General features: G+C 51.5%; 2 protein-coding genes across 5 annotated transcripts in view; one reads left to right on the plus strand and one right to left on the minus strand.

Moving 5' to 3' along the window:
- The window catches only part of LOC308070361 (cadherin-related family member 5-like), a 44,025-nt gene extending 43,531 nt beyond the window's left edge, over positions 1-494 (minus strand). For 2 of the 4 annotated variants that reach the window (XM_080404132.1, XM_080404131.1), the window contains exon 1: positions 28-493. The gene's annotated coding sequence lies outside the window, so the exon portion shown is untranslated. Of the gene's footprint in view, positions 1-27 lie in introns of all 4 variants that reach the window. The other 2 variants (XM_080404134.1, XM_080404133.1) reach the window with 2 other exon arrangements.
- Positions 495-566: 72 nt separating this feature from the next.
- DRD4 (dopamine receptor D4) lies at positions 567-13,983 on the plus strand (the record flags this gene model as incomplete). The annotated part of the gene is made up of 4 exons (XM_080404153.1): positions 567-937; positions 12,003-12,115; positions 12,478-13,025; positions 13,781-13,983. Exons 1-4 carry the CDS (start codon positions 686-688, stop codon positions 13,981-13,983), a joined length of 1,116 nt encoding a protein of 371 aa, XP_080260279.1. The 5' UTR covers positions 567-685.
- Positions 13,984-16,384: the final 2,401 nt, after the last annotated feature.

Genomic DNA, 16,384 nt, shown 5'->3' on the forward strand with positions numbered 1-16,384 from the left:
TTTGGAGGAAAGGTGGTATTTCTTTACCACTCACAGACGCTGCTGTGGGGCAGGAAGCGCGGGTTGCCGGCCGCCAGCCGATTGCCGCTGCACCTGAGGAGGGTGGCTCATCGGAGAAATTTTAGCTGTGCCAGTGCGGAGCTGCTCTCTCCCTCCTGCTCAAGAGGCAACGAGAAGCCTAATCCTGGGAGAAGGAGACTGCTCCACTGGACGAGGAGGCTGGGGTAAACTGGGCAGTGAAGGGCGAGGCGTTAATGCCGGCTTTTTTTCGGCACAGCCCCGGCCTGCCAGCACTGCCTGGCCACGGGAGGAGCTCGGCGACAGCCCGGGCTTGGTCCCAGGAAAAGCATCCCCTCCGAGGGGGCTCCTCCAGGGCCGGGCGTGCCACCCGGCGCGCCCTCACCCGCGGGCCGGGGTCCCCCGCGGCGGCAGCTCCCCCGGGGCCCGGCGGGGGGGCACACCGGCAGCCTCACCCCCCCGCCGCCCCCTAAGCCGCTTGGTGACCCAGTTGGAACCGCGGGGGCCGGAGCCGGGTGGGGCCGCTTCCCCAGTGGCTCCTCCCCGCTCCGCGGAAAGTTTGGGGCCGGGCGGCCGGGCCGCTGGCGGAGCCGCCCGCGGGCTGAGCGCGGCTGGCGGCGGCACGGAGCTCCCATGCACCGGGCTGCCGGGGCAGCGCCGCGGCGCCATGGGCAACGGCAGCGCCGGGGCCCCGCCGGGCAACGGCACCGAGCTGCCGCCGGCGGGCGGCCACAACGTCGCCGCCCTGGTGCTGGGCATCGTCCTCATCCTGCTCATCGTGGGCGGCAACGGGCTGGTCTGCCTCAGCGTCTGCACGGAGCGGGCGCTGAAGACCACCACCAACTACTTCATCGTCAGCCTGGCCGTCGCCGACCTGCTGCTCGCCCTCCTCGTCCTGCCCCTCTACGTCTACTCCGAGGTGAGGCTGCGCAGGGACCGCGGGGCACCGCCGGGTTGCGGCTTTTGTGGAAGTTACGGGGCTGCGGGGTGGGACTGGCTACAGACCGGGTAGCGAGGGTTAAAGCCCCCCTCCGGGTTTCTCCCCCCTCCGTCCCTGCGGGATGGGAGTGCTGGCGCTGCTCAGCCCCCCGAGACAGCGCCCCGCTCCGCTGCCGGGGTGCTTGTGTTCCCATGTCCCTGTCACACCACCGCGGCTTTCCCCCCCGAGCCTCTCGGGGCATCGCTGCTGCTAGCACCGCTAAACCGCGGCAGGACAGCAACAGCCGGCTCGGGGCAAGCGGCTGGGCTACCCAGGTCCTGCAGGGCGATCGCCCAGCTGCAAACGCACCGAGTGGAATTGCACCGAGGTGCCTGCCCCGGCCCGGGTCAGCAGCTCCGGGGACCCCCTGCGTTGCCCACTTCCCAGGTTGCCATCATACATGGTTTGGAAGGGATAGAGAGCCCCAGTGCTGTGCTCTGTCTGGCCTAAATTGAGCAGATCTTGGTGGTACGACAGATCTTTAACCAGGAAACATGTTTCCCTGTTGAGTTGAGTAGGGAAGCTGCCTTTTTAGGGAGCTAGATGGGATTTGGTCACCCTGCATCAAGGTGGCTTTGGTCAGCTTGCTGCAGGGCTCCTACTGGCAGGCTCTCTGGTTCGCAGAGACTTTGGGTGCAACAGTGGTCACTGAGAGCCACCTTGGGGGACTTTGAGTCAGTTTTTCTGTTCACCTCCAAGACTGACAGCTGAGGGAAAGAAAAACAGGCATTCCTGAGGTTGAGTGGTTTTGCATTTCTCTCTCTGCCTTTCTGTAACGGGGAGGTAAATGTTTAGTGCCAGGGAATTGATAATGCCTTGTGATTGGGGGTTGGGGATTTGTTGGACTGGGGTGAGGAGGCTCTCTAGAGCCAGCCCATTAGTGCCAGGCAGTGGCTCTTTCCCAGCTGAAGTGGATAAGTGGATGAAAGCACCCACAGGCCAAAATAGCTTTTTTTTTTTTTTTTTACCTGTCCTTGCAGTAGTGTTGGCATAGAAGAGGAGTCCTCTCTTTGCAGCTGTGGGGAGAGCCAGGATGCAGCCCTGTGCACAGTGGGCAGCCCCAGCGAGCTGGAGTCTGGGGACTTGGCGGGGGGGGTGGTGTGTCAGATGAACCTTGCGGGTTTTGATAGCCCCATGATTTGTAAGGTGGTGCCTTGAAGTGCTTCCTCAGGGAGTGAAAGGGGCTGTCTCCATGAGTGAGACTGAATGATTTTCCGTACTTGAAAGCTAACACAAGAGCATACCAGCAGCGTTCAGGCCTTAGCATCTCCCCTTCTCTCCCATGCCAGAGCAGCTTCTGGGTGCCAGACTGGGGTGGGCCGGTACCTTCTTAAGCAAGGCAGGCTGCAGATTAGAGCTTAGGATGCTTTTAGCCTCTCTACCTGGTCCTAGGATTTTGCAGGACATTGTGACCTCTCTGGAGACAGAGGTATCCTGGAAGGATAGGTTCAGCTGGGGACCCATAAGAACAACCAATGAAGAGCAGAAGCATTGGATTCCCCTCTTTCTTTCTACTGCACTGACAGGACAAACCACCACCCTATGCTGTTTTGTTTTGGTGATTTTGCTTTTCCCTTGTTAACTCAGGTTTGGTGGTTAGAAAGCCTGTCGTCTTCATTCTTCTCAGCTACTTTTCACTAATCGGGATTCTGGTTTTTTTTGCCTGTGTTGAAGCAGTGCTGTTTTGTGCCTGGAAGTTTCTCTGTGGGCTCATAGCCCTTAGCACCCATGTTCATTTTTAATAATCTTCTATATGTTGGTGCACGATTTGCAGCTCATTTTGTTCTGAAATGTGCTAGGAGAGAGTGAGAGTAGCCACTGAGTCAGTGCCAGGGGACAGAATTGTTGTGGGTTGGGTTTGGGTTTTGTTTTATTCTGTTTGTTGTTTTTTTTTTTTTTCCTTGGAGGCAAAAGTGAAAACTGTAGATCAGAATCAGACACTCAGACAAGGGGCACAGGGTATAGTGATTGCTGCTGTTTAAAACTAGCTTGATTTCAACTTGCATTCTGTACCATTGTATTTAGCCACTGAAAATGTGGCATGGACAGCCCTGAACATTGTTCAACCTTTATTCTTGGTGTGGGGTTTTTTGTTTGGTTGTTTGTTTTAACTTTAGTACAGCTCCTGACAGAGTAATGGTGGACTTTGAGGGCTTATCGGAAAAACTGAAAACTGGCTGAGAGGGCGTTTTTTGCTTCTTGTTTAGTAGGAATGAGCAATAAATTCTGACCGCTTCTGTCATTCAGCAGGAGAAGCTTGGTCATCTTGTGCTTTTTCCCTGTGAGATGGCTTCTTGTATTAGGGTTCTGGAAACATCCTTCCCAGTCAGAGCTTTAGAACACAGCTGGAGGGATTTAACTTTTGAGGTGACATCTGACATCCCCACAAACCAATAGATCTCCTACAAGCTTCAGTGGGGACGGGATTCCTTCCTGTGAGATGTGGATTATCTTTTGCTGCTGTTCACAGAAGCTGGAGCACAGTAGGAGAGGCCTTAATCTTGTTATTTCTAGTTGTGAAGAAAGTGTATTCCAATGCTTTAGCAGCATTTGTTGACACATACTCTCCTTTTGTACTTCTGAAAGAGCCAGCGTAATCTTCTGTCACAGCTAAAGGCTTAGTCCATGGTGAGGATTTCAGAGGTCTTGGCTGTAGGAAGCTAAATTGGGTGTTAGTTCTTTCCAGAAGTCCCTTGTTTGTACCTGCAGGGTTGGAGGGCTGCTGAAAGCAGGTGCTAGATGAGGGGGAGATTGGTGTGTGTGATCACAACTGTTTCTTTTCTATCAGTCACTGCAATCATGACTGGAACTGGAGCTTGGCAAAAGGGCAGGGAAATGGGGCCATCTAATGCCAACCTCCCCTAGTCCCATCCTCACACATGCAGCTTATAGGAGAAGGACCACAGCGGTGCGATGGCTTTCCGATGGTGAGCAGGAGATATGGTCTGTTACTGCTGGCCAGTTGTGGTCCTGTTGCACTAGGGTCCCTCAGCCCATATAAAAATGGACAGTCCTTGGCTGAGAGAACTTTGGAAACAGGCCCGTGCTGTGGGAAATCAGTTATTTCCCACTGAACTGGAGACCAGTGGCTCGCTGCAGGCACACAGGAAAGCCTGTAGACTGCTCCTCCCCACACACCAGCCTTTTCTGTGTGAGATTAGTGTCCCGTCCCCCGAGTCCTGCCCTGTCCTAAATCTCTCTCTAGTGTTCACCGTGCATTGTTGGGAGTTCTTCAGGCTGTATTTCTTCCTTCATTAATTTGTCCTGTCAAATTTACCCACTTTAGCAGCTCAAGTTAATGCTTAGGACCTTAATGAGAAAGGCTGTTAGAACTGATGTTATGACGCTGGTCTTCCATAAATGCAAATATTGCTGTCATTTGTCAGTTCTGATCCTCCACAACCTGATGAAACCAAGGAGCACCCTGTGGATGGGAGGGAAGAAACATCAGCTTTCCACTGGCTTAAAGCATCTGTTACCAAACTGAACAGCTCTGGAAGACTGTGGACATGAAGTGAATTCCTGACAGGGCAGTGTTTACAGCCAGTTTCTTTTTTTCAGAAAGATACTGTGTTTAAGAAAAACAGGCTAACTGCTGTCCCTGATCATTCCTCATTCTGTTTGAAGTGCTGGTTTGGAGGGAGGTGGATTACTCCTGTCTGCCATTTGTCATGTTGGCTACTACATAGGGGTGACAAAGCCAGTGTGCAGGTATCTGTATATACACGGGCAATCATATGCCAAATCATAGTGTGATGATGCAGATGTGTCCAGTGCTTTCCACTGAACTTGTTCAAAGACAGCACAAGGACATGTTCTAGTGTTTGCCAGTTGTTAATTACCACACAGCAGGCTGCCCTGGTATGCACTTACCTTCCAACTATACCTTCCAACTTGCTCTGTTAAGTATAGGACCATCTTCAGTAGGCAACTGCTGGCTTTCTTGACCTGTGCTGTTTAACCTTTGTATGAGTGACTTAAAAGCCAATCTACAAATATTGCTGAAGGCTGGGGAAAGAATAGTGAAGAAGGCATGCCACTGAGCTATAATTACTTCTTAAAACAGGAGCCTGCAAACACTGTGGGCTTCAGTACAGCCAAAACTGATGTGGTACTTGCAGGGAGAAAACAAGTAGGCTGCACCCACAGAAAGGGTGATGATGGCTTGGGTATCAACAACCCCAGAAAGGACTTGATCGAAGCCTACATATCTACAATAGGAACAGGAATCTGGTCCTAGAAAGCTCCTCGCCCTATGGGCTTAGCAGTATGACAGGAAGAGATGAAAAGCCATGGGGAAGGTAGACCACTCTTCTGCAGTAGCCTCGTCTTTCTGATGAGAGTGAAGTGCTCTCCTAGTGATCAATCCAGTGCCAGTAATGCGAGGATGATGGGAAGCAAGAGGGAAGGAGGTGGCCTGGGGCACTCCCAGGGGTCCACCAGAATTCCCAGGAGCAAAGCCCTGCTTTTGTGTAAAGAGAGGCCAGGAGAAGATACCAGAGTCTGCCTGAGTGCTGATAGCACTGAAAATGGGGGTTATCCCTTCCCCGAGGCAGCGAGGACACATGAGAAAGCAGAGTTATGAGGTGCTGCAGAATGTAATCATCTCTGAGTGGCTTTGCCCACTAGAAATGTGCAGGGAGGGAGCTGCATGGCTACAAAGGCTTGTGTTTGTGTTTAACTGCTCCCTTTGCCCAAAGACTCAGTGGTGAGGGCAGGAGCCACAGCAGCAGTTCATGTACTCCTCATTGACTGGAGGCACTCCCAGCAGTCGGGGCAGGTACCAGGCTGAGCAACTTCCACGTGCGTTACTGTGCTGTAGAGTGTACCTCCTGCCTGCCTTGCTCTGCAAACCGCTCCTCTGATCAGCTCTCCTTCTTAATCCATGCTGGGTTCCTGAGCCGTGGAACAGGTCCGATCCAGGAAGCTGCTGGCCGGAGCCCTGTAAGGCACGGTTATGTAAACATCTTTGCCACTAAGGTCTGTGTAGTTGATTAGGAAAAAGAGGAAACAGTTATAGCAGAGCTGCATGTTTATCCAGCTCCTTCTACAGGTCAGGGAATATGAACAAGTCTTTCCAAGCAGGCCTACTGCCTCGCAGTACTCAGAGAGACAGAGCAGGCAGTACTAATTACACAAGCTGTTTTCTTGGTGAGGGTGATGCCGTTCTGCGTAAAACTTTCCGTGTGTCTATGTACCACTGGTATCAAAAGATTTCTTTTCTTTGCAGCATCTCATGTGTGTGTGTGTGCCTATAATGCAGCTCTCCTGATGAGAGACCAGACCTCTACCCTCCTCCGGATTTGCTGTGGCTCTCTGTGAATGCATGTCAACTTTTTTTTGCAGCAAGTATTCAAGATTAGCCTTTCCTGGAATCTTAGAGGTTCAGTAGGAGTAGCTGTTCTTCTAGGCCTGACTGATGTCTGAACCACACAGTCTCTGCACAAAAAAACTGGGGAGGAGATACAGGCTAGCAATTATAAACCAGTGCTAAGGGGTTTATTTTCAGTGACCAATAATGGGAGGGAGGTGTCTTTGAATTTTCAGCCCCCCTAATGTTTTAGATGAATGATCAGACTGGCTTCTCATTTCTGAAAAACTTTGACCTCAATGATTTAACTCAAGAAAGGATGTTAGAGCAGACGTGAGGCCACCTTTTTCTTGTGTCGCACTCCCTCTCCCCTTGCAGGCTGCATTGTGTCTTCTGGAGAATGCAGCAGTTGTCGCAGCTCATGAAGAAAGGCCCAGAGTCAGCTTCTTGTGGGCATTTGGACAATTCTTTGATACTGCAGTTTGCCCACTTGCAAGGATTATTCTTCTTCCAATTGCTGTCATAGCCTTCTCAGCAGGCCTGGGCTCTTTGGTTTAGCGCTTTCAGTCTTTCCATGCTATGCACTTGAGCCATGGCCTTGCTGAGGGCGGGCAGGTGCTTGTTCAGAAATTCAACAGGGCATCTCCGAATTCACTGTCAGGCTGCTGTTGCCTGGGTACCTTGTTTCAGGTGCCATCGCTGCCAAAGACCGAAGGATCGCTTTGTGTCCTCTGCTTCTTAGTGAGCCTGTTTGCAGGGCTGGCAAGAGGCAGCTATGAAGCTGCCACGTGGTCCCATGCAGAAGCATGCAGCAGGACTGAGAGAAGAGCTGTTATCATAGCAAAAAAGACCAAAATCTTTGGCCCCGTCCTGGCTCATGCCTTCAGGAGCACTGGCAGTGTAGGAGCTCTTCTGGCATCAGGCTTGTTTGCAAGAAAGCAGATTTTTTCATACAAATCAGTTGTACTTAGGAATAGGGACATCAAAATGACCTGACTAGGAAGGCAGCCTGCAAGGCTGTTGAGAAGTTAAGTCTGCCTCCCTCCATCCACCATCCTGTAAAATCTTTTCCATAAATAACCTCTTTGTACTGTTTGTACGAAGCAGTTGAAGTTGTTCCTTCTGTGCACACAGTGGTTGATCCAGAACCTAAGGGCCTTTTGTAATGAGATATTGGTGTCTTGTAAGAGACCACAGAGGCTACATGTGAATTTACTGCCGTAAATTTACTGCCGACCTTAGTCAGCTAAACAAGCACCCAGTCTGCACCTGGAATATCACTTGGAAAGGGGTTTGACTTGCGTCCAGAGAAGTAATCATTATTCACCTTCCTATAAACCCTCCTTGTCTGCCATGAAGCGCTGAGCTAAGGGCAGAACATGACCCTCCCTGCCCATATAGTTTTCTGTCTTCTTCCAAGAAGTGATGCCTGGAGGTTTTGGGTGCAGTGGTTAATATGCCCATCCTCCCCCATATAAGGCTCAGCCTGTATTCTTGCCAGGGGTGCACAGAGCATGCCACCAGCCTTAGAAAAGATGGAGCAGGTAGGCTGGCTTGTGGGGTTATATTTGCAGCTTTGTTTTATTTTGTTGAGGGAGATGGCTTGCCTAGAGAGCATCTGGTTTGCTGTGCAGCTAGCTGGCTGTTCTCAGCAGCAGCACTACGGATCGTGCGTTTCTGGAAGAAAACAAGTGGCCTCATGCTGAAAAAGCAGAGAACACAAAAAAAAAAGCTGATGAAAGTGGAGATGCTCTGGAGCACTTCTTAAAGGAGGCTTGAGCTGTGTATGATCCCTAAGGCTTTACACTGTGTACCTCAATGGGTAATCGTCTGCAACCTCTTGTAATTAGGTACCACTTAATCCCATGACCCAGCAAAGCCAGCTATGCCTCTAATCCAAAGTCACTCACCCGTCAGAGAAGTTCTTGGCACATTTTGCTAAGGTGGGCAGGCTAGCAACATGGTATAATGGGAAGTCCTCTCCCAGTTTCCCCAAAGTCAGAGTCTTGGGGGTTGGTGGGGAAGGGGAAGGGTTCGTAGCATTTTCTGAGTGCCCAACTTAAATCTCACAGCAAAGACAATGTCCTCTGAGGATGCTGCAGCCCGAAAGCTCTTGTCCTTTTCAGAATCAGTTAGTTCCCCACAATCACAAACAGGTTTTGAAAACTGTAGCCCAGAATCAAATTTGCTCTCTCATAATCTGAACTTGTCATGATCCCAGTGAGCTTGGCAAAAAAAAAGTGAGGGTGTTTTTTTCTGTTTTGGCTCCCAAGTTTGGGGTGGCTGACCTGCGTTTGAGAAAAGGCTGGATGAAGCATTCGGGTCTGAATCCAGCCTCCCCTGGAGGTTTGGTCTCCCTCTCAAGGAGATAGCTGTACAAAAATAGCCAAACCATTTCTTCAGAGTCTGCTTTGGCTTTACAGCTCCGCTAATCATAATCCTGTGCATGACATCATTACTGCCTGATATTAATCCTTGCAGAGCTGCCTGCCCCCTGTTCCTGGCAGGGGCAGGATTTCTGCACCTGCCCAGCATTACATGGAGAGCATTACCCACATGGCTCTGGTTTGTGTGATGGTATGAATAAAACCCAAACCTATTGTTGAGCACCTATACATGAACAAATCGATACTCACTTCCTGAACCGTGCACAAAGTCAGCAAAGTTAGACTGTGAGCACTGCCTGACTGTTGCTATAGGTTTGCTTTGGATAGAGACCAGAGAGCAGCTGTGGCGTAAAAATGGAAGTGCCGGGCTTATCCCTGAGGTACCCCGGCTGTGTGCCTTGGTGAGCGGTGCCGCTCGGGGCAGGGCGGGCATGGCTGCACCGCTCCCGCAGCGCAGGCACCTCCTGAGAAGACATGCCTCGTTTGTTCCTCAGCCTTGGTCATATTACCTGTGTGTAAGTGCCTGGAGGTGACACCTGCTTCCCTGGGTGGCTTTCTTTTGGATTACTTAGACTAAACTAAAGCCCTTTTCCCTATTTCTCCTGTTTTGGAACCACATACAGGAACAATCTAATTTCTCTTCTCCGCTTCATCCCATCACTCTTCACTTTGCACTGGCACATGGGCTGGACCCCTCTCCCCACCCTTGGTGCCCCCTCCACTGTCCCCATGCCAGATGCCAGCCATTTCCCTCGCTCTCCTAAGCTGCTGAAGTGCCTTTCTTGGCTCCCCACTCATTTCTTAACCACCTCCACAGGCTGCTCAGTATTTTTTTGGTACCAAAGTTCTTACTATGGAGCTAAGCCAGGAACATCGCGCTCCTCAGCTCGGCTTTGCGGGGCAAGCGCAGCCCTTGAGCGCTGGGGGGGCAGGCGGGGGACATCCCAGGCGGCGCGGGGCAGCCTCTGGTGGGAGCAGTTTCATACCTGCATGTATAATATCTATTTTGTAAATATAAATACATAGTATATAATAATACATTATGCATGGCTTATGTATTTTACTATGTATCATCATAATATAGGATAGGTAATATAGACATCTATATATGTTCTGTATTATATGGTAATATATTAATGCACTGTATATTACAGAATATTAAATATCTTGATAAATTATATGGATAAAACCATACATATATAAAATAGAATAAAGTCATTGGGACTCTACTTTATAAAACTAATTTTTATATAGCACATTATATATAGGTAAAATATATAGTAAATTCTATATATTACATATAGCGATATATATGGCAGTAATATTTATGATATATAACATATTTTATAATAGTAAGAGTATTTAGAGAGTACGTATAGTGTTTTATATTTTGCAAAGTCCCGGGGCATTTTATATTTCTATTTATTTCTATACATTCCAATTTTTAGTTATAAATATAAAACTTTTAATCTAATTTATAAATATACATATATTACATGTATGGTATATATATTATCTAGAAATATAGGGATAATTATATATAATGTATAACATGTGACATGTTGCATTGATACATGTTTAGAAAAACATTTTAAAGGCCTTATATATGCACAATATGTAGAAATGTTTATTATATCAGAGCAATATATAATATATAGCTTGTTTGTATATTGCATGTATACTGTATAATTTTATACATGTGCGTATTCTATGTGTTATACAAAGAATATATATAGATACACGCATTCTGTCTACATGGGACTGTGCGAAGGGGCTGCAGATGTGCCGTGGCCCGCGCTGGCTCGGTCACCTCAGCCTGGTGGCTCTCTCCGAGGAGCAGTGCTGGGGTGTTGGGGTGCAGGGGGGGCAGCACCACGAGCCGGAGGGCTTCTGGCCAGGTCACCCCTCCCTCTTCCCTGCCAGCCCCGCCGCCTCGTGCCCTGCTCCTTACAGAGGGAGCACGCAGGGAGAGACATGCAGGAAGCTGCGTTTGCTGTGCCTGGACCTGAGTGGGTTTTACAAGGGTTTAACTGGGGAGTCGGGGCTTGCAGGCCACGCAGTGGTGTGGGGTGACAAAGCTGTATGCAGGTTTGCTGGGGGGGACACGAGGGAGCCTCTTGTTCTCTCAGCTGCTAAACTAGGATGGAGGGGCACAGCTTGAGGTGGTGGGGGTTTGAGCCTCTCTGTCAGGGAAAATCAAAAAGGCACCCTCTCTTGCACTAAAATTAGAATTTTTATTAAAACTTTATAAAACTTCATAAAATCATGGTCTTGTCTTAGAGGCGGTTGTCCTGGCGCGAGAAAGGGAAGCTGACATTCAGTGCGTCAGCTTTGGATGCAGGAGGGGCTGGGCAAGTGTTCGGTGCTGTGTGCTGAAGGGTTTAATGGACCTGACTTATTTCTGTGCTCCTTGAGCTTTTCCTTCCATTCCCGTTTTCCAGCAGCCGGGTTCACAGCACACTGCTGAGCAACTGGTCCTGTTCCACAAGCTGGTACCGACAAACTGCAAACCCTTGGGCATTTTCTGGCACTGTTGGGTTTTCTGTGAAGATTATTTGGGATGCAGTAGCGTAGATTTTGAGCTGGTATCTTTTGTATAGCAGAGTATTTGTACTTTCAAGTAATACAGAGCAGGGTCATGCGTCTGGTCTCATCCTTTTGCTGGCAGCATTTCTGCTCTGCCCTGGGTGTCCGTGGTTCTTGAGAGCAAACAAGAGATTATATCTGACTGGCTTGAGCATGGTCTCAAGAGGCTGGCCTTGTGCTTAGCATGACAGAGAGAAATGGTTGTGTAACACACAGGAACTGTTCGCATCATCTGCAAACAGGATGTTGGAGCAGTTTGGGTATGGAAAATGGAAGAGGAGCTTTGTGCTGTCACTTGTTGGAGAGACTCTCCCTGCTTCCTCTGTGCCCAGCAGCTCATGCTGCTGCGCAGCGAATGCTTGGCCCTGCGTTACTGGGAAGGTTTTGGGGTGGTGAGTCTAGGGGCTTTGAGCATCCTGGCTAACCAAGGCAGCGGGCTGCCCTGCATGACTTGCTTCACAGTGCTGATGGTCTGTGGGCTCAATTCTCTGGCCAGGCCAGAACCACGAAGCCCTCAGCAAGTGTGAGCTCTTTGGTGGGGCTGATTCCCGTGTGCCACCGCTCTGTGGGAGGGGAGCACTGTGCCAGGGCAGGACTGTGCCACTTCAGGCTGCTGGTTTGGAAGAAGAAGCGAGTGGCTGAGGTGCTCAGGCACGGAGCTGTTTTGTGCCGTTTTAAAGGCAGTAGGACATGGCATCCTCTGACGCCGAGGTCTTTGCAGTTCCAGGGAGGCGTGTGGTCCCTCAGCACGGTGCTGTGCGATGCCCTGATGACCATGGATGTGATGCTGTGCACGGCCTCCATCTTCAACCTCTGTGCTATCAGCGTGGATCGGTAAGTGCCTTCCTCCTCCTGGTGCCAGAGGAGGGACTGCTGTGTGCCCTTGCAAGGGTGCCGCGCAGGGAGGACAGACCCTGCTCTCCCCTAAGGAGGGTGTTCTGCCCTACCGTCCTCCCCATCACCAGCTTTGTGTCCCATCAGCACCCTTGTGGTGGCTGAGCTGAAAGCATGGCTGCGTGACGAGGCCGGAGTTTGTCCCTTTGGGTGCTCTTCTGAGGGGGAAGGCCGGCTGTAGCCCAGGCCTGTCCATGTAAGTAAATTAACGGGGAGAAGGACGGTGGCAGGCAGCTGTGGGACTTGCTCACGATACTGGTGCTGACACCACCGTCCTAGGACTGACTCACCTGTATTGGCAGGTTTATTGCCGTTTCAATCCCACTGAACTACAACCGGCGACAAATCGACCTGCGGCAGTTGATCCTTATATCCACCACCTGGATATTTGCCTTTGCTGTAGCATCCCCAGTCATATTTGGCCTCAACAACGTCCCAAACCGGGACCCCAGTTTGTGTCAGCTGGAGGATGACAACTACATTGTGTACTCCTCCATCTGCTCCTTCTTCATCCCTTGCCCCGTCATGCTGGTGCTGTACTGCGCCATGTTCCAAGGACTCAAGCGCTGGGAAGAAGCCCGGAAGGCCAAGCTAAGGGGCGGCATCTATGGGGCCAACAGGAGGCTGTACCACCCCTCGGCCCTTATGGAGGGAGAGCAGACCGGACTGGGGCCGGAGAAGCGCAACCCCTACGCCTGCTCCGACCACCCTGGGGACTATGTGATGAGCAATGGGATCCAGACTGTCTCCTACCCACACCTCAAGTACCCACACCCGGGACACGGTCGGAAGCAGGCCAAGATCAACGGCCGGGAGCGGAAGGCCATGCGGGTGCTGCCCGTCGTCGTCGGTGAGTCGCAGTCGGTGGTGGCTGGGGAAGGTGGGGAATGTGCCGTGCTGTCCTGTGGCCGGGTTCAGCCTGGCAGGACTTGTTTGAACGCACTGAAGCAGACACAGGCTTTGTGGGCTCCGCTACCAGGAGCCACACTGCCCGGGCACGGGGGCTGGGACAGCGGTGAGAGGTGGCTCGCTGAGAACCATGCTTTATCCGCGCTGGAGGAGGCGAGGGTGAGCTAAAAGCCACCTCCCTCTTGCTCCACCTCCCCAGTGCCGTCTCTTTGGTTCTCCTTCCTCTCCATCACGTGTGGACTCGTTTTAACACCCACCCTCCTCTTGTTCCTGTGGAACAGCCTGGTTGTGGCTTAAGACCTGCTGTACCCATCTCTCATCGTAAGGGGACGTTTATCCAGCAAAAGTCTCGGTGCCCCCTTGAGCCTCAGTGCCAGGGAACTCCACCCGTGGGAAGGGATGTATGTACGGTGTTTATAATCCAGCCTTTGCTTCAAGGCAAACCTGTGACTCCTGAGATCTTAAATGTGAATCCAAAACAATGCATAACTTCAGACTTTTTGTCACTGTTGAGGACAAGAGACATCCTAATTTTTTTCTCTGGGCCTAAGCCCAGCTCTACATGTCAGCACTTCGGCTGCTTTTTCCCTGAACTGTCTGTGCTGTCTCCATTCTTGTTTGGCCCAGGCCGTGTTTGTTAAATAAAACCCTTTTTAACATTCACATTGCTTTCTCTCTTTAATGTCCTTCTGGCAGGTGCTTTCCTCTTCTGCTGGACACCTTTTTTTGTGGTCCACATTACCAGGGCGCTCTGCAAGTCCTGCGCCATTCCCACTCAAGTCACCAGCACTGTCACTTGGCTGGGTTACGTCAACAGTGCTCTCAACCCCATCATTTACACCATGTTCAACGCAGAGTTCAGGAACTTCTTCCGCAAAGTCTTGCACCTCTTCTGCTGAGCCCACTGGAACTGGCGGGGAGAAGGAACAGTCAGGCTGGTTTTTGTATAGTTCATTAAAGATCTATTTCTGCCTAAGGTCTGCTGTCTTTGTTGGGAGGAGGGAAGGAGGAGAGGCGGCACAAAGGCTGCTGGTTCCCAGCTCCTTGTAATAGGGCGTTACGGGTGAGCCCTGGTGGATGCAGCTCGGATACTCTCCCTGCTGGAAGCTGCAGGCGTAGCCGCTGCTACAGCACTTGGTGCTTGACACAAGCGGCAAGAGACGCCACAGGACAGCAGGGACGGTGCTCAGTACAGCTCTTGCTTCGGGTTTAGGTGTTCGGTCTGGGCTGGACTTCTCTTAACTGTTACTACGCAAAGAAAAACACCCCTCATGGTGTGAAGCTGGCAGCTGCTCTGGCCCCGAGACCTGCAGACAAGTTCCCTGCTCTCCCCCCAGCACTGTCTCCCCACCATTTGAGCCACAAGGGCAAACCGAGCTCACAGAGCTGGGACACCGCGAGTGGCTCCCGCGCTCGGCTGCCCCCTTCCCCCTGGCAGAGAAGCCCCAGGGGTGCCGGAAAGGGCAAGTGCAGTCACTCACCCCTCCTCAGCCCCCTTCAGAAGTGGCTCAGGGTAGAGCTTTAGCCTGGCAGAGACTGATGAGAATCATAAATACTTACTTATTTTTTGCATTATTTTACACACAGGCTCTGCTGTCCTGCTGCTTGTGCTGCTTTCAGCTGGCTCTGGGCCTGCCCTGGACTCTTCTGGCTGCTGGGGTGGCAGTAGCAGGGCTGTGAGGTAACAGACAGGAGTCTGGGGGGAAAAGGCTGGAAAGCTCATTTCTCAGGCATTCACATGCTGGATGAGGGTCTGTCCCTTTGTTCTCTGAGGCTGAAGAGGGAACAAAATTATTCTTGCACAAAATGGCAATCATCCGAGTAATGGCTTCTGAGTAGGGCTGTTGCTTTCCAAGCGGGAATTTGTTTGCTTAAAAACAAAAGGAGAGAAAAATGTACATGCGGGAGGTCTTAAGCTTTTCTTTCACTAAGAATTACAATTGTGCAATCAATTTACCATTAACAAACGTACCCAATTCCCACAGCGACGATGATGATGTGCATGTGCATTTCTGAGTTCTGTGTTCACTGCTGCGTTGGGGCGCAGCTGCCCCGGATACAAGGTTCCGATGGGAAGCTGCCCGAGAGCCCTAATCACAGGTGAGTCACACCTACCATTTTTTCACTTAGGAAAGTTGCTCCACACTCTCCCAAATATTTTTCCCTTAAAAGGTGCAGTACAGCCCCAATTCAGGCAGTACGCAAAGCTCAGCGATGCTCAGCCACGAGCTGTTTAACACGGACACTGCCTTTGTGTGTGCCGCTACTCAGTCCCCTACAGGAGCAGGGGGCCTGGCCAGCTGGAGGACCTGCCCTCTTGGCTCTCCTCTTCACGCCGTGTACTCGTCCCTGAACCGCCCAGCGCTCGGCCCCTCAAACCAGCGCAGCCGCCCAGGGACGGTCTCCTGGAGAACACAGGTGAGCCACAGGGGCGAAGCAACAGAAACATTTTCCAGCAGAGAGCCACATCTGACATGGAGAGCGCAGCACCTCAGAGCCAACCCTTGCTGCGCCCCAATGCCAGACGCTGCCATCTCACCCTCATCTCTTTGCAAAGCAACTCGATCCACGGATTCTCTGGGCTGCGACTTGGGGGCCTCCTCTGAGAACAGCACGTGCTGGGAGGCACCAGCGCTACACGGGGTTTGGGCTGGCGCAGCCGCGCTGCTCGCTGCCCTTCCAGCCCCGCACCAGGCCCCCGCCACCAGCACCGCCGAGAGCTCTGGCCTGCTCGAGGCTGCTGAACACAAACTGGCCGTGAGGTGCTCGACGTTCCGTGCTATTTCGCTCAGTCAGAACCTTAATGGGCAACAGACTGAGGCAAGAAACCCTGTAAATTAGCTGTGTTACTGTGGGCTCAATTAAGACATTGCAATTAACTAATTGTCTTTACGCTTTAGAAAACAGGCAATCATAATTTAACAGTGTGAGAAGAAACTTACAAATACCAAAGTACTACTCTGGGAAGCAGAAGCTGTAGCCAAACGCTCACTCCAATATGAGGAACTTCCCCTTCTTTCCTTCCCAGGCGTTTCACACGGGTGGTTTCTGTTCTCATCCCACTTCAGTTCGTGCCTGGCTTTCCCTTAGGGAGCAGCTTCCTTCAGAGGAGGCTGCATGCTGCTGCCTTCCCCTGCTGACATGGATTCCTCCCCCTGGCTGGGCCTGGCACTACCTGCCTTCCCCACTAAGCTCTGCACCAGGAGCAACTTCCCCAGCGAACAGCCAGAACGTTCCTCACCTGCTACAGAGCTGGGCTGGAGCCCTGACCCCATGGCTGCTGCCCCACAGCACCTGGTG

The sequence above is a fragment of the Falco punctatus genome (assembly GCF_963210335.1).
Source record: "Falco punctatus genome assembly, chromosome: 10".
In the NCBI taxonomy this organism is placed as follows: Eukaryota; Metazoa; Chordata; class Aves; order Falconiformes; family Falconidae; genus Falco; species Falco punctatus.